General features: G+C 43.1%; 7 protein-coding genes across 7 annotated transcripts; 2 read left to right on the top strand and 5 right to left on the bottom strand.

The window, feature by feature from the left end:
- Positions 1–164: 164 nt before the first annotated feature.
- RhiXN_02915 (Retrovirus-related Pol polyprotein from transposon) lies at positions 165–8567 on the top strand (the record flags this gene model as incomplete). The annotated part of the gene is made up of 2 exons (XM_043322732.1): positions 165–7797; positions 7837–8567. 2 exons carry the CDS (start codon positions 165–167, stop codon positions 8565–8567), a joined length of 8364 nt encoding a protein of 2787 aa, XP_043178228.1.
- A 201-nt stretch (positions 8568–8768) lies between these two features.
- RhiXN_02916 (uncharacterized protein) lies at positions 8769–10114 on the top strand (the record flags this gene model as incomplete). The annotated part of the gene is made up of 2 exons (XM_043322733.1): positions 8769–9450; positions 9513–10114. The coding sequence occupies 2 exons, from the start codon at positions 8769–8771 to the stop codon at positions 10112–10114; spliced, it is 1284 nt and encodes a 427-aa protein (XP_043178229.1).
- A 3824-nt stretch (positions 10115–13938) lies between these two features.
- Positions 13939–15301, bottom strand: RhiXN_02917 (Retrotransposable element Tf2 protein; the record flags this gene model as incomplete). Its single annotated transcript, XM_043322734.1, has 3 exons — positions 13939–14255; positions 14313–14328; positions 14405–15301. 3 exons carry the CDS (start codon positions 15299–15301, stop codon positions 13939–13941), a joined length of 1230 nt encoding a protein of 409 aa, XP_043178230.1.
- A 560-nt stretch (positions 15302–15861) lies between these two features.
- On the bottom strand, positions 15862–16902 carry RhiXN_02918 (Retrotransposable element Tf2 protein; the record flags this gene model as incomplete). Its single annotated transcript, XM_043322735.1, has 2 exons — positions 15862–16749; positions 16807–16902. The coding sequence occupies 2 exons, from the start codon at positions 16900–16902 to the stop codon at positions 15862–15864; spliced, it is 984 nt and encodes a 327-aa protein (XP_043178231.1).
- Positions 16903–16926: 24 nt separating this feature from the next.
- On the bottom strand, positions 16927–17466 carry RhiXN_02919 (Retrotransposable element Tf2 protein; the record flags this gene model as incomplete). Its single annotated transcript, XM_043322736.1, has 1 exon — positions 16927–17466. One exon carries the CDS (start codon positions 17464–17466, stop codon positions 16927–16929), a length of 540 nt encoding a protein of 179 aa, XP_043178232.1.
- A 41-nt stretch (positions 17467–17507) lies between these two features.
- On the bottom strand, positions 17508–18379 carry RhiXN_02920 (Retrotransposon-derived protein PEG10; the record flags this gene model as incomplete). The annotated part of the gene is made up of 3 exons (XM_043322737.1): positions 17508–18099; positions 18136–18213; positions 18279–18379. 3 exons carry the CDS (start codon positions 18377–18379, stop codon positions 17508–17510), a joined length of 771 nt encoding a protein of 256 aa, XP_043178233.1.
- Positions 18380–19031: 652 nt separating this feature from the next.
- RhiXN_02921 (Retrotransposon-derived protein PEG10) lies at positions 19032–19676 on the bottom strand (the record flags this gene model as incomplete). Its single annotated transcript, XM_043322738.1, has 1 exon — positions 19032–19676. One exon carries the CDS (start codon positions 19674–19676, stop codon positions 19032–19034), a length of 645 nt encoding a protein of 214 aa, XP_043178234.1.
- Between the last annotated feature and the right edge of the window lie 3392 nt (positions 19677–23068).

Genomic DNA, 23068 nt, shown 5'->3' on the forward strand with positions numbered 1-23068 from the left:
TGGTTATCTTTAATTCTTACCTGTAATCTTTTGTACAAGCTTTCATACTTTGTATATACATTCTAACTGTGGTACTCTACTAACATTCTTTTATGTCTAGAAGATCAAGTAGACCTGCATCCTCTAATAGGACCCCTTGGGACACAAGACTTTCAAGAGAAGGTATGCCTAGACATAGTACCCCTAGAAGCTCTGTGCTTCCTAGAGACAGCATACCTACAGATAGTCCCAACAACCCTTTTGGACCTACTAGGTACTCTATTGAGCAATCCTCTCCTGAGGAACTAGTGATTCCCCAACCTATCCAACCCTATGAATCACCCATCAAGCCACATGCTTCCATGCCAGCCTTGGAAGACCCTCAAGCAGGACCTAGTAGCTCAAGAAGGATATCTCCTCACTCTCATAAGTCATCATCCAGACACTCTCCAAGATTGTCTCCTTTGGAATATGAAGCTAGTCAGGAAGCCAACAAGTTAGCTAAACCAAGTTCTTCTATAAGGAAACCTTCACCTTTTGGTAATAAGGCTAGCTCAGCTACCTTCCAGAGGATGATACCTGTATTTGGACTCCCTGATATAGAGATGTTGGAACCTTCCTCTAGTAAACCTCAGCCCTCTGAGCCTATGAACTCTCATGAGCTTAAGAGATCTAAAGGAAAAACTTCTGAAGCCCACATATCTAAGCATAGGGAAACTCAAGCTGCCTTACTGGATCCTAATGATAGGTCTTTTACTAATGACCCAGCAATTCAGAAGTACCTACCCTATTCTCCTTCCACTACCTTATACCCTTTAAATGAAGAATCTCCAGGAGAATTCAACTATCAGCCTGACTGTACCCAAATGACCTCTTGGTGCAGGAAGAACCCTCAAGCTAATAGCTTTAGGAAAGTCTACAGGCAGCTAGGAAGAGTATTCTATCATGTGGAGATACCTCCAGCCCATGAGAATTGCTACCCCTCACCTTCTTGTGAGCAATGGGCTTCTCACTACTTCAAACTACTAGATACTGTAGTAACCTTTAGACCTACATGTTGCATTACTACCAAGTTAGTTCCTGCTCAAGAAATCAACCATTGGCCTGAATATGGTAAGTTACACATAGACCTGAATAAACTAATCAAGAGAACTGTTCATAGCGTCTATGACATGGAGGAGCTATTGCCCATTCCTGAATGGCCAGAACATGACTGTTTATTCACCTCTCATTCCTTTGAGGTAGCTGCTGTCACTTATAGGGATCAGATGGAGCGTTTCATTCAAAAGCTATATGAGATCCTTGGTAGACAACTTCAGACTGGACCACCTTCCCCAGTCATCTCTGCAGGACATCTCAGTGAGGTAGAACCTGGACAAGAACACCTTAGGGATAGGACCCTACAACTCAAGCAAGATATGACCCTTTTAGTGCCCAAAAGTTCTAGAGCCTCTTCTGTCACTCCACAGGAGGCGGCTCAAGAAAACTTACTAAGGAGTCTTATCAAACCCACTAGTCAAGTTACTATTGCTAGTCCTTTACTTCCAGATCCTCAAGTTTCTCCTCCAACTGTAACCCTGCACACCTCCAGTAGCACTCCTCCAGGACAACCTCCTAGTAGTCTTCATTCATCCAAAGCCTCTCTTACTGTTACTATGCAACCTAGGTATTTAGGACCTGATAATGGAACCTCACTTATTCCCTCAGAACCTTTACCACCTCCTCCTAGCTCTATTGCTACTTCTTCCTCTAGATCTATACCCTTAGGAAGAATACCAGAGGAGTCACCCCATGTAACATTACAAGTCCCACCTACTTTAGAAAGGACTGAGAGACTTAGGAGAGAAGCCACTAAATCTCTAGGACCTAGACCACCTACTCCTAGACCCACCGTAGTCCCTTCCACTAGTTCAGAAGAAACCTTACCATCATCACCTAGAGGTAATGCTAGTGTTCCTATTGCACAACCCTCAGCTATACCTCCTTTCAATATACAAGCCCTTGAAGACTACATCAACAATCTTTCAGATGGAAGTATAGATGGCTTAAGTTCTTCTGAATCATCAACTGGAAGAGACCAAGTAGCCCCAGAACTAATAGCCCCAGCTACTCCTGCTGATTCTATTACTTCTGTCTCAAGTGCTGCTACTCATACCATGCAAATCCCAGTAGCACAGTCTACTCCCAGGATTAGAAGCCAAGTAGAAGAGGATAATGTTAGGAATATACCTTATAATCCACCTTTAAGCAATGCTGCTAGAAGAGTTAGCCTTGCAGGCCCAAGTATTCCTCTTAGAGATCCACCTCCACATGCTGACTTTATTAATCGCAGATCTTCCTTGGGAGCAAATCGGCGATCCTCAGGAAGACCAGCTATACCAGCTGAATCCTTTACCAGAGTATCTACAATCCCAGAAGAGCGCTCCTCTAGACTAGCTGAAAGTGCCCACAGGAGACCTACCTCCTCTCCTGAATCAAGAAGAACTCCTCTAAGTATCCATACCAATTTACCTTACTTACAGGAGCAGCCAGCACCAGTTACTAGAGAAGAAGCTAATATGAGTAGGAGAGGAAACTTCTTAGCCCCTCTACTAGCACCTGTCCCACAACTTCAAGTACCTCCAGCACCACCCATTGATAGGACTAGGTTACCTCCTCATATTGTAGGACGTATGGTCTCCTCTAGAAGGTTTAGTGAGCTGTTTAATGATCCACCTCCTAGGGATCAACTTAGAGATAGACTAGCTCCCTTAGCTGAAGGAGGAGGAGGAAATGACCCACCATATGATAGCGATGAAGGAGATTTTGATAACTCTGGTAAAAGAAGGAACAACCCACCTAGAAGGAATGGAGGAGGACCTCCCAACGACCCAGAAGATCCAGGAAATGAACCATATGCTCAAGCAAATGCAGCTAGAGCTAGACCTTTCAATCCAGCTCCTGTACATTTTGATACTAAGCTGAAACCTGACATAATCCCAGAGTGGGATGGAGACACTAAGAAGCTGTCGCGCTGGATGACATCCATCAACAACATAGCTGAGTATAGTAGCTACACTAGAATTCAGCTTGGACAGCAGATTCCTCTCAGGTTCACAGGAAGAGCTCTTAGATGGTTCAATGCATTAGATAAGGACTATAGGCGAATTATAACTGAAGATTGGCCAGCACTTAGGCAAGCTATCACTATCCACTTCATGAATAGGACCTTCCTGAACAGAAGCAAGAATGAAGCCATGCGCATCAGGTTCAGGGATAAAGATCATTCAGAAGAGACTCCAGAAGACTATGTCATCAGAAAGATGGAGGCTCTTACTATTGTCAGTGACTGGACTGACTCTGAATTAATCTTTGAAATCATGAATGGTGCTCCTAAGTCCTGGACCACGCATATAGACACCTCAAGAATAGTCACTTGGGAAGACTTCCTTGACAAGATTGCATGGCATGAGGAGGACCTTTTGGGAAAAGATTCTTCTCATAACTCTGACATACAGCGTCAACTACACCAGATGCAATCTACTCTCAAGAGACTAGAAGGAAACAGGCACTCTAGGCCAAGTGCGCGCTCACACTTAGCAGGATCTAAACCAGTAGGATGGCATCAAAATAATCCTCCACCAAAATACCCTAAGGATGACTCTACAGTATCTAAAGGTAAAACTCCTAAAGACAAGAAAGCTAGACCTTGTAGACACTGTGGAAGTATGATGCACTGGGATAGAGACTGTAAGCATGCCAAGAAGAACTCCAGATTTGTGCGATCACATATGGCACAAGCAGATGATGATGAATGGGAAGCCCAGGAAGCTTATGAAGATCTCTGTGATGAAGCCTACCTTGATGAAACAGAATATGACACTGAAGGAGAAGAGTCTGTTTCTGAGGAAGAGCAGGATTTTCATAAGCCCCTTCAGTCATTAGCTGTCTCTACCTCCAGCGCTAAGCCCAGCTCTGGATCCCAGGAGGAACAGCATGGTCTGGAGGGGACCACTGTCAGCCAGGGTACTAACTCTGCTGACCAGGGCAGTAAGGAATCTGATTCATCTGTATTCTCTGGATATGTACAACCCAAGCTCCCCACTAGGAAGAGCTTTAATAAGAAACTAAAAATGGCTAGTAGTCATACAGCTACTGCCAAGAATGGAGAAGAAATCACTCTCAAGCGATTAATGTCAAGACCACCAGGAACTGCTTTCTTTGGATCCAAAGCCACCATCATCAAAGGTTGGCTTCAAACAAGTAATGGACCTAAGAAGCGCATCACCTTTGACTCAGGATCAGAGATCACTCTCATTAATGAGTCAATACTCAAAACTCTAGATCCATCACCTAGAGTGCGCATTGGACAAAAACTCAAGTTAATTCAAGTTACTGGGAATAGTAGCTTATCACAGTATATTTCCCTTCCTATCATCTTTGATACTGAACAAGGATTAGTTAAAATGATTGTAGAAGCTTATATAGTTCCTAATATGAACACGCCCTTTATCTTAGGAACAGACTTTGCATCTCAGTATCAACTGTCATTAATTAGGAATGGAGATGGAACAAGGATAGTTTTTGGTGATACAGGACGTTCTATTCCTGTGGAAGAATCAGATTCCAGCCCAAGAATTGACCAACAAGGTAATACCTTTATGGTTGAAGTTGCGCAAGGATTCATCAAGAATTCTGAGAAAATCAAGATCTCTAAGAAAGCCTACAAGAAGCGACTTCAACATAGGAAATTACCTCCCAATACTGTCAAAGTAAAAGTCTATGAGACAGTTACTATCCCAGCGCATACCATCAAGCTTATCAAAGTTAAGACAACATGGAAGGAAGGTCAAGCCTCTGGTTTTATGGACAGATCTTTCAATTCCCATCGACAAGAAGAACATCTGTTTGCAATAACAGACTGCCTGATAGATAGGAACAACCCCAAGATTCAGGTTTCTAACTTATCAGAACATCCTTTAAGATTGCAAGGAGGAGAAATTCTTGGATATATGCATGATCCCAATGAATACCTTGCAAAGGAAAAGGACATTACTAAGGAAGAAAAAGACAGCATTATCAAGTATGCTACCTTAGTACAAGCCATGGTGCAGAGGAAAGCTGAAGAAAAGCCTACTGCACAAGAAGAGGAATTAATGAAGTCGCCTGAAGGAGGACCCAAGACTGCTGAAGTACCTGACCCAGAACCTGTCCCTTCAGATAGATTCCTTCAAGAAGTTAATTTCTCAGAACATCTCACTCCTAATCAAAGGGCTAAACTAGAAAAAGTCTTGCGCAAGTATGAGTTAGCCTTTGGATTAGATGGTAGACTTGGTACTCATAACACTCAACTGGAAATTAGACTAAGGCCCGGAACTAAAGAAATATCTATAACCCCTTACCATGCTTCTCCAGCTAAAAGAGAAGTCATTGACAAGCAGATTGAGGAATGGCTTAAACTGGGAGTCATTGAGCCATCCAAAAGTGCTTGGGGATTTCCTGTGATAGTAGTCTATCGCAACAGTAAACCCAGACTATGTGTGGATTACAGACGTCTCAATGAAGTAGCTATACCAGATGAGTATCCCTTACCAAAACAAACTGACATCTTGCATGCCTTGGAAGGATCTCAATGGCTTACTACCTTAGATGCGCTAGCTGGTTTCACTCAGCTAACCATTAAGGAGGAAGACAGAGAGAAACTTGCTTTCAGATGTCACAACGGCCATTGGCAACCTACCAAACTACTCTTTGGATATAGGAATGGACCAGCAGAGTTCCAGCGTGTCATGAATAGGATACTTTCAAGATTTCTATGGCAATTTGCCCTAGTATATATTGATGACATAGTGATCTATAGTGTTGAGTTTGAAGACCATTGCAATCACTTAGATCAAGTCTTAGGAGCTATTGAAGAAGCTGAAATCACCCTATCTCCAAAGAAATGTCACATTGGATACCAATCACTACTATTGTTAGGACAGAAGGTATCCAGATTAGGTCTATCAACCCATAAGGAAAAAGTTGACGCTATCCTAGAGTTGGAACCCCCTAAAAATGTTCCTACTTTACAGACTTTCCTAGGGATGATGACTTATTTCTCTAGCTATATTCCCTTCTACTCATGGATTGTAGCGCCTTTGTTCAAGCTTCTCAAGAAAGGAACAGCTTGGTCTTGGGAGGAAAAGGAACAACAAGCGTTTGAACTTGCTAAAGAGGCCCTTGCATCTGCTCCAGTAATGGCTTATCCTATTATTGGAAAACCATACAGATTATATACAGATGCATGCGACTATGGCCTTGGAGGAATATTACAGCAAGTCCAATCCATCAAGATAAAAGACCTAAAGGGGACAAAGGCATACAAGTACTTAAGGGGGGAATATGACAAAGGAAACCCAGTTCCCAGAATGACAATTCCTGCTTCCAAGCAGAGAGACGACGTGACTGGGGGGGATACATGGGATAAGCAAGACTTTGAAGAAACAACTGTACAAGTGGAGCAAGTCATTGCTTATTGGTCAAGGATTCTAAAAGAAGCAGAAAGAAACTACTCCCCAACAGAGCGCAAAGCATTAGCACTCAAGGAAGCACTTGTGAAATTTCAGGTATACTTGGAAGGAGCTGAATTTGTTGCTATCACAGATCACGCCGCTCTCACTTGGAGCAAGACTTACAATAATGTCAACAGAAGACTCATGACATGGGGCCTAGTATTCTCAGCCTACCCAGGAATGCAGATTGTGCACCGCGCAGGAAGAGTACATGACAATGCAGATCCTATCTCAAGACTTAGGAGGAGAACCCCATATCATACCAGCCCTCTGGCAGATCAATCAACTCCACTCAAGCTCAATATGGAGGAAGACCCATTAAGAAACCTCTACAAGGAGATAAATGAACGTTTTGAAGAGAAACTTCTTAGAGTTGCAAGCGCATTCACCCAGAGTTACAAAATTGGAAATAGTCAGAAGCCCATCAAGAAGTGGATACCCACACCGGCAGAAGCTATATCTTATCAAACAACTACCTCATACTCTGTGGAAATATCAATAAACTCAGAAGAAATCACAAGGTTCATAGAAGCATACAAGAAGGACTCCCATTTCAAGCAAGTGATGGAAGAGTTCAAGTCGCACCACAATCCACTCAATCCACCCTTCCATCAATACCAGATAGGAGATAATGGATTGATCTACTTTATAGATTCCCAGGAAAAGTATTGGCCATGTGTACCTAGGGATCTACAAGTAGATATTTTGAAGGAAAATCATGATAACCTTAATCAAGGAGCACATGCCGGTTATGCTAAGACATATCATCGAATTGCTTCTGTTTACTATTGGCCTAAGATGGCTAGAAGCATTCAGAAGTATGTACACACTTGTGATATCTGTCAGAAAGCAGGACATCGACGGCATGGACCCAGAGGATTCCTTCAACCTTTACCTATTCCACAGCAACCCTTTGAAGTAGTGTCAATGGACTTCATCATGGATCTTCCACCAAGTAACAACTACAACGCTATCCTAGTTATTGTGGACAAACTAACTAAGTATGGACATTTCATCCCATGTACTACTCAGATAGATGAAGTACAAACAGCGCAACTGTTCCATGATCATATATGGTGTCACTATGGTTTACCTCGGCAAGTAATCACTGATAGAGATGCTAGATGGACAGGAGCCTTTTGGGGTCACTTAGTTAGTATGTTAGGAATTCGGCGAGCACTCACCACTGCACATCATCCTCAGAGTGATGGACAAACAGAGATACTTAATCAAACTACAGAAGTGGCTATTAGAGTATTCACTAACCCAGCTAAGGACAATTGGAGTAAGCTTCTATCAGGATTTGCGCACTCATACAATACAGGTGTACATACATCCACACAACAGACACCAGCCTTTCTACTCTGTGGATTCCAGCCTCTAACATCAGCCGACTTACTGGCTCTCACTTCTGAGAACATTCCAAGACCAGCCCAAGAAAGTCAAACAGCTGAAGAATTCAAGGAATCCATGGAATTAGCACAATCACTAGCTAAGGACGCTCTCAAAGTAGCTCAGAATTATCAACAGAAATACTATAATTCTGACAAGACACATGTTACCTTTGAGCCAGGAGATTTAGTCTTAATCAATCCCCATTCCTTAAACTTACTCAAACATCAGTCAGGGAAAGGGAATAAGCTAAATATGCGTTATGAAGGACCATTTGAAGTCATGGAAAGCATATCACCAGTAGCATATAGGATAAGATTACCTGCTAGCTATCGCATACACCCAATCATTAACATAGCACACTTGGAATCTTACAAGGCATCACCCCCAGAGTTTGGAAGCCAACCCACTCAGAATATACCTAGAGAAGACTTCCAACAGATGCCTGAATATGAGGTGGAAAGGATAGTAGAAGAAAGGACAATAAAGAAAGGCAACAAGAGAATTAGGCAGTACAAAATCCGTTGGCTTGGATACAGCTCAGAACATGATAGATGGAGGACAGAGAAAGAATTAAGGAATGCTCCAGAAGTAATCAAAGAATGGAAGCGAACCTCTGGCTCCACTATCCATCCCAATCACAAGAAGAAGAAGGAGTTCTAAGCTCCACATGGCTTCTTCCATGTACCACAGGTGTAACTAAACCGGTCATATCCTCCAAGATAGGAAATAACAACATACTCAACGTTTAAAGCACTAAGTCAAACCTATCTTATGGAGGATGAATTTTGTATAAATGCTCTCACTCAACTCTCTCTATTGCCATCCCACTCACACTGAATACGTCTACTCAGTACTCTATCAATGTCTTTTGCTCAAAGCTTCTACTGTTTCCCCATCTTCACCACCTATCGCAATGATGTGCCTCTCTCCCCTGAGACAGGTATTATTGAGGCTAATCATGTTTGCAACTTATACTACATTTATGCTAACCGTCACAATGATCACCCTTCACCCTACTCAGAGAATCATCCTGACCCTCTGGAGCGGCGCATTCATGCTATGCCAGATGTTGAGGTGTTCCTCATGGCTGATGATCACCCTCCCCAGTGGTTCCTAGGTGTGGACCTTGCCCATGCTCTCCATGGGGCCTACTACCATGCTCTCCAGGTCTTTGGGGATGCTGTTCAACCCACAGGATGGAATCGCCATGATCCTTGGGGCAATTATGATTATGCCTCTAAGCTAGAAGAGATCAACTTCCCATACATCCCTTGTCCTATCTGCTTCACTCGCGATCTCTACCACTTCCCTTTTGACACCTTCCATGAATTACAGCGCCAAGTCCACCACAACAATTTCTATGTCATCTGTCTCAATGCGCTTTCCATCATTATTAATGCTACCAAGCAGAACCATTACAGCAACCTGGCTCATGTTGGGTACATTCGTGGTTCCCCTGCTTGCGTATCAGCACACCGCTTCTGGTGTTGTCTACACGGGCACCCTGTCATTGATAGCTCTGAAGACGATTTATCAGATGCGGGTAAGCAGAATTTGGCATAGAATTAATAATGTGCACTAAATATACAAGGATATGTGTCACAGGATTCCCTATCAATGGCTACGACGGCGACGACGAGTCCTTGGGCCCGCTTACGCCGCCCACTGAAGTTTCTCCACCGCCTGCGTTGGAAGAATTTGCGGAACAAATCTTCGACTACGCCGCTTGGGGACTCAAGCCTCCTGTCATCCCCGAGTCCCACGGAATCCACTGGCTGGGACAGCAATACAGCGATTCATTCACTGCGCCGGAGTTTGAGCCCCTGCACGCCGCAAGCAATGCAGGCGAGTACCCTGCACCCCCCAACAGCAGCAACTACGAGCTTGACGTCAACGCTCTTACCAAGCAACTTGCGCAAGTGGCCGTTGTACAGGACGCCGATCCCGCACCCCCGTCCTTCAGCGCCGACTTCGTCGAATCTGTTTGGGAATGGCCAGGAGAACCTCAGCCCGTCGCCGACCTGGGACCTCCTGAGTGGCCCTCCGTACCGCAGCAGCACACGCCTCCGTTTTCATGGGAAGACCATTGGCACGAGGTTCGCGCCCGCGACTTAAGGACCGAAGGGGATATGGACTTTGACATTGGCGGAGGAATCGAAATCAACGCTAACCATGTCATTCAAACTCGTCCTGTAGTCTCTAACTAGTAGTCAGTGTCTCCTTCAGCCTTGTAACTCCCAATCCGTGCTTTTAGCACCTCTTTCCTGTATTCTGCGACCATTAATACTCTACTCGCGAATCCGATTGTTTTTGACTCGTCTAAATAATCGTCGCTAAGAATTCAACCCTTATTCGTGTGAACGTCCCACCACACTTAGTATCAATCGATAGCCACGATTCGATAGATATCGATAGCATTTTTAACCAAGTCAAAAGCCTCGGATTTGACCTTGCAATAATTACAACAAGTAAATACCTTGCACCAGTTGAAGACTCAGAGCGGGTGACTAAGCCTTAAGCGCCCATGGCTCCGACTTTAAGACTTAGCAAATGAAGTAAAGGAATCTAATTCCTATTTTAAGGAGTATAATCAATTAGCATCAAACCTTTGATCAGGAAGCCATCTCTTGATAGGATAAGTCCAGATTGGGGGGGATATGTTATGGATATGACATTTCTTCTTTAATCTGTACTTATTCTATTAATTACACTAGTAATCTTACAGTAAATAAGTGAGGTAAAGATGCAAACTAAGGTTTTCAAGGTCCCTCTATCCAATAGTGACCTTTACAAAACCTACAAACCTCAGGAATACCCTTAATATGCAATGTCTTTTGCATATATGCTGTTTTCTCACTCATTTAAATATATATAAATTCAGCTGAGTAGATAAACAGTAGCAAGTAATATTTCTCTTGTTTGTAGTATTTATTATTCAAGATTCTATCTTGTGGCTACACACAGAAATATTCAGGGTCCCCCCTGTCGCATAGGCAAGTGCTCCGGCGCTTAATCAGCCCTTAAGCGCCGACGCACTAAATGCGCCTTTTCTCCATCACCCGGGCATCCCACACTGCCGAATCGCTTGCGCTTAGGTGCGCATGTTTGCGCGCTCCAGAACGCTGGGTCAAACTCCCAAAACGGACAACATTTGGTAGAGTTATGCCCCATTTACTGTAAGTACCCAATGCAGAGGTATCCTACCTTTGGGACTGTTTACTCCAAGGATGAAACACTTAGCCTTGGGACATCTAAGGACCCACACAGGTAAATACTGCCTTGGGGCAAACATTGCCTTGGGGCAAATATTAGGATCTGTTGTTTGTTTACTATGTACCAAGGTATCGGCTCCCTCAAGTGTTTCAGTTGCCACATGTACCTCCTGTACCCCCTCTTGGTATCAATCATGTATATACTTGTTTGTGCGCCTTCTCAGGGTATAAAAGGACCCTGTGAAGACGCTTCTAATGCATCCTACTTTTACTCTTATATATTGACATATACACACAAGCCTTTAACAGCTTATCTGTGCATTTACTTTAGTGATTGACTCACTGTAAATAGCATAGGAGGTTATTCGGCGCACTAAGACCATAGGCCAGTCCCAACAGACACAGGGTAACCTATTAGTGTACTTACTGCGACCCTGTGCCCCTTGACTGTCACAGTTGTTGAGTTCAACATTGAGTATAGTGCAACGATACTGTAAGGATTGTTGTGATTGAGTGATAGTGTTTCAATCCACCATACCCCCCATATTGTAGATAGCTTTATCTATAATATCTCATAAATCCTAGATGTATTTTAGGTAAACCCCATAAGTCTTAAGTCTTACTTAAGCATATGTAAGTCCTATACTTATTAGGCAAATCCTATAAATCCTGTACATTAGTCAGGTAACCCTCTTACTTAAGGTACTATCCTAGAGACCTTAAGCATACATACCCTTAGTCACTTAGGCTTAAGTAACATTAGTCTAAGGTACTATACATAACCAACCACCTGCACTTCATAGTTGCTAGACTATTTGTTAGGAGTTGTTATTCCTGATAACCTAGCCTATATTGTGCATATATTCTGTGCATATATTCTGATTCTTAATACTAGTTCTTAGTTATTCTCATATACATTTTGTATATAGTAATTCTTTCTTACTCCTGTACTTACACAACTCTTAACAATAGGCTAGGTTATCAGGAATAACAACTCCTAACAAATAGTCTACCAATCATGATGTGCGGGTGGTTGGTTATGTATAGTACCTTAGACTAATGTTACTTAAGCCTAAGTGACTAAGAGTATGTATACTAAAGGTCTCTGGGATAGTACCTTAGATAAGAGAGTTACCTGACTAATGTACAGGATTTATAGGATTTGCCTAATAAGTATAGGACTTATAGATGCTTAAGTAAGACTTAAGACTTATGGGGTTTACCTAAAGTATATCTAGGATTTTATGAGATATTGTAGATAAAGCTATCTACAATATAGGGGGTATGATGGATTGAAACACTATCACTCAATCACAACAGTCCTTACAGTATCATTGCACTATACTTAATGTTGAACTCAACAACTGTGACAGTCAAGGGGCACAGGGTTGCAGTAAGTACACTAATAGGCTACCCTGTGTCTGTTGGGACTGGCCTGTGGTCTTAGTGCGCCGAATAACCTCCTATGCTATTTACAGTGAGTCAATCACTAAAGTAAATGCACAGATAAGCTGTTAAAGGCTTGTGTGTATATGTCAATATATAAGAGTGGATAAATAGATGCATTAGAAGCGTCTTCACAGGGTCCTTTTATACCCTGAGAAGATGCACAAACAAGTATATACATGATTGATACCAAGAGGGGGTACAGGAGGTACATGTGGCAACTGAAACACTTTGGAGAGCCAATACTTAGGTACATGGTAAATAATAACAGATCCTAATATTTGCCCCAGGGCAATGTTTGCCCCAAGGCAGTATTTACCTGTATGGGTCCTTGGATGTCCCAAGGCTAAGTGTTTCATCCTTGGAGTAAACAGTCCCAAAGGTAGGGTACTGCTGCATTGGGTACTTACAGTGAATGGGGCATAACTCTGCCAAATGTTGTCCGTTTTGGGTGTTTGAACCAGCGTTCTGGAGCACACAAGCAGGCGCACCTAAGCGCAAGCAATTTGGCAGTGTGGGATGCCCGGGTGATGGAGAAAAGGCGCATTTAGTGCGTCGGCGCTTAAGCGCTGATTAAGCGCCGGAGCACTTGTCCATGCAACAGGGGGACCCTGAATATTTCTGTGTGTAGCCACAAGATAGAATCTTGCATAATAAATACCACAAACAAGAGAAATATTACTTGCTACTGTTTATCTACTCAGCTGAATTTATATATTTAAATGAGTGAGAAAACAGCACATATGCAAAAGATATTGCATATTGAGTGTATTCTGGGGGTTTATAGGTCTTGCAAAGGTTGCAGTTGGATAGTGGGACCTTGAAAACCTTAGTTTGCATCTTTATCTCATTTATTTACTGTAGGATTACTTGTGTAATTAACAAAATAAGTACAGATTATGGAAGAAATGTCATATCCATAACAGCACCTCTGTTGGCCTGGGAGTGTCTGGGTGTGCTGGAGGGGTCACTGGCATTGCTGGCCTGCTTGTGTAGGCTGGTGGGTCCACTGGGTAAAGCAGAATGAGGTTCTGCACTGCCTGGGTCAGCTCTCTTGCAGATGGAGGTGTGGAGATTGTGGGGGTGGGGTAGCAAACCCATGGCAATGCCATTGTGCCAGATCCCTGAAAGCACCTGGATGGGAGGCAATGAAGTGCCACCAGCAATATACTTGCTTTCTATACAGTGTATCTGGGCCTTCTTTGCCCCTGGGATTGAGCCAATAGAGAAATCCCCACTGGGGATGCCTTTACACATTGCACTTGAAGAGCCTGACCTTGTTGCAGCTTCTGGTGCTCATCAGGGCATGAATTATGTTGGCAGAGCTGTCTAGGTGTGCTCTCATTTCTTCTGGGCCATTCATGATGTAGCAATCAATGTTGAGACAAGGGTTGTAGGCCAAGGCATTGATAGAGCTGAAGATAGGCATGCTGGGATAGTGGGGAGCACAAGAAGAGCTTAGCAGGGCAAGTTTTGGTGGTGAGGGCTTGTAAAGTGACAAAGTGGGCAGTTGTGGACTTGCTGAGTTGCTTGACTACCTTACCTCTTGTAACTCTGTGCGCATTTGCAGGAACAGGGTTGTTGGTGGCCAGGGCATCTGGATAATTAGCAAAGAAGTGGCACAATTTGTCCTTGCAATGCTGTAGATCCTTGGCTGGTTCCCATGTGTCCTCATCCTTTCCATCTGACCCTGTACTTCCAGATTCCATCTTCTGCTGCCCAATCTACAAATCTGTCTACTTCATACTCTTCTTCTCCTTCTGCTGTGATCACAGGCAGTGGAGGAATGAATGTGCAATCAAACTCTGTGTCTTGTTTAAAAGCAGACAACAAGCTTACATGGAACAAATCATGTATCTTCATGGTCTCAGGGAATACCAGGCAATAAGCACAAGAGCCCACTCTTTCTATGCCAGGGAAAGGACCATACTGTTTATGGTCTAGCTTTTTGCTGGGATGCTGCAATATGATGTTGGAAGCCAGAAGCCAAACTTTGTCTCCTGGTTGAAACTCAGGAGGTGGTTTCCCTGTGTTTGCCTGTTTGTAGTGCTCCTGAGCCCATTTGATTGATGCCTGTACTTCCTGAATTGTCTCAGCCAGTTGCTTGGCTCTGTCATCAGCATCAGGTGATCTGGTGAGTTCCAGGAGTGGTGAAATGACAGGAGAGTGGCCATACACAATTTCAAAGGGTAATTTGCCTGTTGCTTCACTTCTGGCATTGTTATGAGCAAATTCAGCCGGTGGGAGCCAATCAACCCAATCAGACTGTCTATGATTGATGAAGGGACGTAAATGAGCCTCCAGCCATTGGTTCTTGATCTCAGTTTGCCCATCAGATTGTGGGTGATAAGCAGTAGAGAAACTAGGATTTATTTGCAGAGATTTATAGAGTGCCTTAAGAAACTTGGAGTTGAATGTAGTCCCTTTGTCAGACACAGTACGCTTGGGAGTGCCATGTAGCTTCCAGACATGCTCCAGGAACATCTGAGCTATGTCCTCAGCAGTGGCAGCCTCCTTGCAGGGAATCAAGTGCATCATCTTTGAGAAGCAGTCTACAACCACCAGGATGCTGTCATAACCCTTACACTTGGGAAACTTGACAATGAAATCATATGAGATGTCTTCCCAGGGACCAGCAGGGATAGAAAGCAGGTTGAGAGCATAGTTGAGTACATGGCCCTTACTTCTTTGGCAGATTTCACAAGACTCCACATAGCAATTGATTTGGAATTTCATTGCTGGCCATTAATAGTGAAAACTGATTAACTCTAGAGTTTGTGCTCTTCCTTGGTGTCCAGAAGCAAGAGAATTATGGAAGTGATACAGGAGCTGCTGTTTGATCTCAGGTTCATCTGGCACAGCTATGCTTCCTTGATACAAAAGTAGACCCTCCTCAATTGTATAGTCCTTGAATTTCTGTGCAACACTATGGGGCAGTGATTTAGGGTCTGATACAGCTAGCAAGATTGTATCAAGACCAGGATCTTCCTGAGTTGCTCCCTTGATCTCATCCAGCAAAGAAGAATCTATGTGTCCTGAAAATGCCCCAAACTGTTATTCTGGGATCATCACTTGTGGAGATGGCTCTAGGTCCATGTGGTCTGGTTGTCTTGACAGGGCATCAGGTTTCTGTCACTGTTCCCAGGCCAGTAAGCAGTGACAAAGTTGTAGCATACCAGCATGAGATGCAAGCATGCATGACACCTGTTGAAGGTTCTGGCTGATTTCTGGTACTCCAGATTTTTGTGATCAGTAAACACAGTGATTGGTTGCTCAGTTCCTTCCAGGAATGTTCTTCAGTGCTCAAATGCCCAAATGATGGCAAGTAGTTCCTTGTCATGTGTGTCATAGTTCAGCTCAGTGGGTGAAAAGCTGGCTAACATGAATGCAACAGGATGTATACAACCATCTTCCTTTCTCTGAGATGGTACAGCACCCATGGCTGCTCCAGAAGCATCTGTTTCCAAGGTGTAGGGTTTAGATTCATCAGGGTGAGCTAGAACAGGCTCCTTGCAAATCTCAGCCTTGATTGTATCAAATGCAGCCTTCTGTTCCTCTTGCCAGATCCATGGTTGTTCTTTCTGAGTAAGGTTATTCAGAGGGCGTGCTAAGCAAGAGAAGTTGGGGACAAAGCAACAGTAGAAGTTTGCAAAGCCTAGGAATGATTGCACCTGTTTCACATTTTGGGGTTCAGGCCAGTCCATGATTGCTTGCACCTTGTCTTTCTCCATTGAGATGCCATCAGGAGTAATCACAAGACCATTGTAGGTGACTTCTGTGACAAAGAAGTAGCATTTGGCAGGGTTGCAGAATAGATTATGCTTCAGCAAGCAAGATAAGACTTCTTTGACATGTTGCACATGCTCTTCTCTTGAGTTTGAGAAAATCAGGATGTCATCCAAGTACACAACCACAAAGATATCAAGCAAATCATGGAATATGTTGTTCATGAAGCGCATAAACACAGCCAGGGTGTTGCTAAGGCCAAATTGCATGACTGTGGGAGCAAAGTGACCAAGGGCAGTGCAAAATGCAGCCTTCCATTCACCTCCTTCCTCAATTCTGATGTTGTGATACCCATTCCTCAAACCCAGCTTTCTGGAGATCTTAGCATGGCACAATTTCTCAATTAGCTTGTCCTGTCTGGGTAGTGCATATGTGTCCTTGATTGTGATGGCATTTAGCTGGCAATAATCCACCACTTAGCAAAGCCTGCCATCAGCTCTTTTCACAAACATTACTGGAGCTCCTGCTGGTGAGGTGGTTGGCACAATCTTTCCAGCTGCAAGTTTTGAATCAATGTGCTCCATGAGTGCTTCTCTTTCCACAGGGGTCATAGAATAGATAGGACCAGAGGGAGGTTATTTGTCCTCTTCCAGGTCAATAGAAATGTCATAAGGGCAATGTTCTGGTAGTGTGGTAAAGAACTCTTCACTGAACACTTTCTGGAGTTCCTGAAACTCAACAGGGAGATTCTGAGGCTCAGGGTTGATGCTGCCAGTTTGTGCTTCTGTAGCTAGGCAGAGTGAGACTTTCATGGTGGTCCAATCAATGTCCAGGTTAGCCAATTTGAGCCAGGGGGTTCCACAGATAAGGTTTCTGTTTCCAAGGGGAAGAGCATAGAAGATGGCAGAGAATTGCCTGTTTTGAGAGCTAAAGACTAACTGGGCCTTGAAGCGGATAGGGTTGCAGACTTCTTTGCCATTAATGCCAATGACAGAGTGTGGGGAGTCCAATTCAATGAGTGGAATGTTGTGAGAATGGGCAAATTGGGGATCAATGAAGTTAGCAGAAGAACCAGAATAAATTAGGGCTGTTTGAGTGCCTGTGACTCCCTCTAAGTCTATTGTGAGCAGTGGTGATGTATTGGATTGCAGGCAAAACAGGGGTTCTATAGACATGTGGGGATATTCAGGAAGCCTGGACACAGGGCATGACTTTCTTAGACTTTTCCTGCTTGGGGAAGCAATTCTAGCTCTTCTACTTCTGCAGCCTTCCCTGATTCAGGCTTAGAGCATTCTATTGTTTGGAGCTGCCATCCATTCTTGCAGTCCTGCCATTTGTGAGACTTCTCTCCACACTTGGAACATTCTCCAGCATTTCTCCTTGCTTCCTGAGTTTTCTTGGAAATAAAATTGCTTGAGCACCCTTGAGCAGGGCATTGTGGTGAGATGCTGCTGCTGTTGCTGTCTTTTCTTAGCTCATTGCATGCCTCAAACAGCATGTCATCAATTAGACAGGTGGTAGAGATAAACTTGTCCAGTGCAGTGATGTTCTTGTGCAGGGTGTACTCAATCAGCTTGCTTCTGACTTCTGCCTTGAGCCTCTGGTGGAAGGAGGCAATGAGGGCAGGGTCTGACCATTCTAGTTTGCTTGCTATGATTCTAAATTCTGTGGCATAATCACTTGCTGATTTCAGCTGCTTGCGCTTGCGCAGGCATTGTTCTGCAATTTGTGCAGCTGCTGAATTGCTCCAGTTGTGCAAGAATGCTGCTTTGAATGTATTCCAAGATTCCAGGGTTGGCTCATCATCACTATTCAGCAGCTTCTCTTAATAGATCTGCCCCCACTTCTTGGGTTGTCCATCCTTTAGGTTCATGAGGATAAAGGAGATGTGGCTGTGATCAGAAGGGAAGGAGGAAGCATTGCTGAGATAGTATGTTTTGCAATCCAGGATAAAGATTTGGCTGCAGGGCCCTTCTTGCCATCATACTTCTCAGGAGCAGGGATCTTTGATTTCACTTGGGCTGGGCCAGGAGTTTGGGACAGTCCCCTGAAGGTGCTCTGAAGTGGGACAGATAAGGCTCTGCCCATGATGGTAGCAATGTTGTTACACTCCCTACAAATTATACCACTGGAACCTCCAAATTCTTCTATTATTTTTACAATTTTTTACAAAACCTTTACCTTTAGTTTTTTATCATGTGATCCTGGTGCTTATCCTGCCAAGATGCCATGCCAAGGGCACTTATACATGTTCCAGGCTTCCATGCAGCCTGCAGCACACTTCTTCCTTTTTTTAGAACTTCTTCTCCCATGCCTCATCAATTTGTAATTAGTTGTCACTTGTGTATATACACAGCAGGGAAATTGCTTGGAGACACCAAGTTGATTTTACCTTGTCTACCATCCAAGACAGGTTACAGCAGTTCAGAAGTAGCATTGGGACCATAAGTCCCCTTACTGATCAGTAGTTAGCAGACCCCCATTCTCACCAGCCTGAGGACCTTCTCCATTGTAGATAGATAGCCCAGCGCCACCCTGAGCAGTTTAGTTTACAGTAGTTTAGCCTTAGATAGCAACTTGCTCTGTTTAGCATGGTCCCAAGCACCCACCACTAGTGAGTGACCAACCATGCAGTTAGGTCATGACAAATGTTGTGTAGTGTTCTTGCCTCCTTTTCTTCATTTGTTTCTTCTGGTTGAGCTGATAGATATTCTTTGCTTAGGGTGCTACTTGTTGCTGCTCAAGATGTGCTTGGGGGATCTACAGGTGTTGGCCTGATGAATGACTGCTCTGGGTTAGTGTCAAGGTGTTCCTGGGCATGTGGGATTGTCCAGGAAGTGTTTGGGGTTGTTCTAGGTTGTTCTGGTAACTCCAACTTGACCCTTTGTTTTCCTTTTGGGTCAGGCTCATCTTTGATAGGGACTAAGAAGTCCTTGTTGCCTGAGCTGCCTGAGCCAGAAGGGGCCTTGGGGGTGTTGTCTATGACTGTGAAGACTCTTCTGGGAGGTGTGTGTGGATCTGTGCTGCTGGGGGCAGTCAGAAGGTGCTGAATTGCACTCTCTACTGCTTGTGTCACATCCTGCAACATGGTTTGTTTCCAAGCGTCTAGATGGCTGATTAGATGCCCTGTGTTCTTCTCCAGTAGTCTGTGGAGTGCTGGGGGTGGAGATCTGCTGCTGGCATTGTTGCCTATGAGATATCTGTGCAGGTGATTGAGTTTTGTAGCATCCTCTTGCTGCCAGAGGATTTCTGGATGGAGTGTGACCCTTGTGCAACTTGTAGGTGCATTGGAAGGTCCTTCTAGTGTGGCTGGGGTGGTAAGGGGGGATGCCTGCCTTGATGCAATTGAGGCCATTGATGATTTGCATGATCTGGTGTCTGCCATAGTGTCTGATGCAAACTACACACAATCTGAGAGGTGTATTGAGGTAAAAGAATTCAGGTCTGTCTGTGTTATGGAATGAATAATTTAGACATATGCGCCCCTAATTGCCAATAGTGAATAGTGCAAACTAGAGTAATCATATTTGCTCTATCCAAATATGGGCATGGACATTACTATATTTGGAAACTGGTGGTGCTACAAGACCTTTCATACCTTATTTCCTCATTGCACTTGCATATATACACATTCAATCATGCAAGATGGTCATACTATTATTCCCATGATTTATAGCATTTTTTGTATCATACATTTATATGTAGGAACAGTACTTACAGACCATAGAACAAGTGCAAGTAAGCATGGAAATGCCAGCGCTTAGTAATTGCAAATAAGCGCCAAAGGTTGGCAGGGTGCACCAATGCCAATATCTCAGCAGGAGATAGGCATATTACTATGCAGGCAAATACCAATAGGTTGGAAACTCTGGCATCTCACTTCTCAAAAAGGAACTGTCTGATTCTGAGCCAAATTGATGGAGGAACTAACCATTTAAGATTCTAGCTCTTTCTATGAGATCCTACCTTGCCTCAAGGTTATTTTTAGAATTCACACTAATGTAATTTAGTCATGTATACTGAGCAGCAAAAGTATTGTGGGTCAGGAGAGGTCAAAAGTTTATCTCCATTGCTGAGCATCCAATCAGTGAATCCCATCCAAATTTTACTGACACATGTGGCCATTGTAACACTATGTTTTAGCACAAAATCTTACAAATCCATCATGAACTAAGCTCACAACCCCACTTTTGCTATAATGCAACCTGCAAAACTTTTGCTGATTGTGTTGGGCATCTTAAAAATCTGCACATAACTGATTATGCAGTTCAGTACAAGTTCTGGTTTTTTGCACACACATTCTCAGTTATATGGCCCATCGCTGGACAGAGTATTAGTCTGTTTCACCCATTAGGGACTGTGTAACAGAACTGTCTTCTTAGGGCCAGTAAAAAAGACTCAAAATTGCAGTTACATTGAACTCAAGGCACTGTGTGGGCTGGAAATGCTTTGGGGTATCTCAGGTGACTGCTGGTACCTAGTGAGGCTTTCTCCAAGACCATCTCATACCTGGGACTGGCAATATGAGGGATTGCAGTGGGTTAGGCTGTATGAGCTGAAAATTGAAATGCCACTCATAAGCTGGAATCCAAGCCAAATAACATAGAACTTCTAGGAGTAGTAGACACAGGTCAAGGGTATGCTGAGATCAGGTATCTATGGCAGAAGTGATGTGTTCACAAAGATAGCATGCAGTATACACAGAGATTGCAGCCAATGGGTGGGGTCTCAAATTGAACATGTTCTAACTCTGTGATTGTCAATCAGGAAACAGCCAATTTTCCATCATAAGGTCTGTCTTAGAGACACCTTCTACTGTATAACTTTCTACCTCTTCCAATTCACAATCACAGAGTTAGAACATGTTCAATTTGAGACCCCACCCATTGGCTGCAATCTCTGTGTATACTACATGCTATCTTTCTGTACACATCTGTTATAGAGTAGGGTTTTAGAGACTATGTAATTAAGTACAGAATACAATAAAGTGATTAATGGATCAATTACATATGGATATAAAAGGCAATAGACTAGCTATATAAGGGTAAATTAGGTTATTAATCAGGGTGATCCCTACACTTAACAAGTAATCAAGCAATTACTGCAGATGCAGGTGGTTGGTTATGCTTATACCTATAGTATGAAATTTAGTACTGAGTCTTATTTACTTACTGTAATTTATCTAGAGTTAATATCAATTCATTTGATGGAGATTGCACTTAATTAAAGTGTATATGCTGCTCTCCAGGCCTTAAACTCTCCCAACTTACTCAAGAGGTTCAGGGTTGCCCTAGTGCCTTTCCTAGCTACCCAGTATCTGTTGGGACCTTGCTAGAGGCTATATGTGCCAAGATGCCTTACAGGTTAAGTTCAGTGAGCTTAAGAGGCTAAGAAAGCAAAATAAGACACTCTAAACTAAGTAAAGAAGATCTAATAGATCTTCAAGTTCACACAAGGGATGAAAAGAAGGGTAAAAGGAGGATGTATTCATAGGGTCTCCCTCAAGGGCTTTATATGCCCCAGAGGGAGAACAAATAACTATACACACAATGTACAAAAGAGGAAGTTACATGAGAGGTACAGTCTGTATTTGATACATAAAGACCAATTAGTCCCAATAGGTCCTAGTGAGATAGACCAAAGGCTATTTATAGAATGTTCTAGAGCATACATGACTAAATTACAGTAGTGTGAATGCTAAAAATAACCTTGAGGCAAGGTAGGATCTCATAGAAAGAGCTAGAATCTTAAATGGTTAGTTCCTCCATCAATTTGGCTCAGAATCAGACAGTTCCTTTTTGAGAAGTGAGATGCCAGAGTTTCCAACCTATTGGTATTTGCCTGCATAGTAATATGCCTATCTCCTGCTGAGATATTGGCATTGGTGCACCCTGCCAACCTTTGGCGCTTATTTGCAATTACTAAGCGCTGGTGCTTGCATGCTTACTTGTACTTGTTCTATGGTCTGTAAGTACCATTCCTACATATAAATGTATGATACAAATAATGCTATAAATCATAGAAATAATAGTATGACCATTTTGCATTATCAAACATGTATATATGCAAGTGCAATGAGGAAATAAAGTATAAAAGGTCTCATAGCACCGCCAGTTTCCAAATATAGTAATGCCTATGCCCATATTTGGATAGAGCAAGTATGATTACTTCAGTTTGCACTATTCACTATTGGCAATTAGGGGCGCATATGTCTAAATTTATACTGAACTGCATAATCAGTTATGTGCAGATTTTTAAGATGCCCAACACAATCAGCAAAAGTTTTGCAGGTTGCATTATAGCAAAAGTGGGGTTGTGAGCTTAGTTCATGATGGATTTGTAAGATTTTGTGCTAAAACATAGTGTTACAATGGCCACATGTGTCAGTAAAATTTGGATGGGATTCACTGATTGGATGCTCAGCAATGGAGATAAACTTTTGACCTCTCCTGACCCACAATACTTTTGCTGCTCAGTGTAGCATATATTGTGCATATATTCTGTGCATATATTCTGATACTTAATACTAGTTCTTAGCTATTCCCATATACATTTTGTAAATAGTAATTCTTTCTTACTCCTGTACCCACACAACTCTTAACACAACCTCTTGAGTAAGTCAGTTGGGAGAGTTTAAGGCCTTGAGAGCAGCATATACACCTTAACTGAGTGCAATCTCAGTAAAATAAATTACTAACAAATCCAGATAAATTACAGTAAGTTACTAAGGCTCTGTACTAACTTTCATACTATAAGTATAAACACAACCAACCACCT

Source organism: Rhizoctonia solani, chromosome 3, assembly GCF_016906535.1.
Source record: "Rhizoctonia solani chromosome 3, complete sequence".
Classification (NCBI taxonomy): Eukaryota; Fungi; Basidiomycota; class Agaricomycetes; order Cantharellales; family Ceratobasidiaceae; genus Rhizoctonia; species Rhizoctonia solani.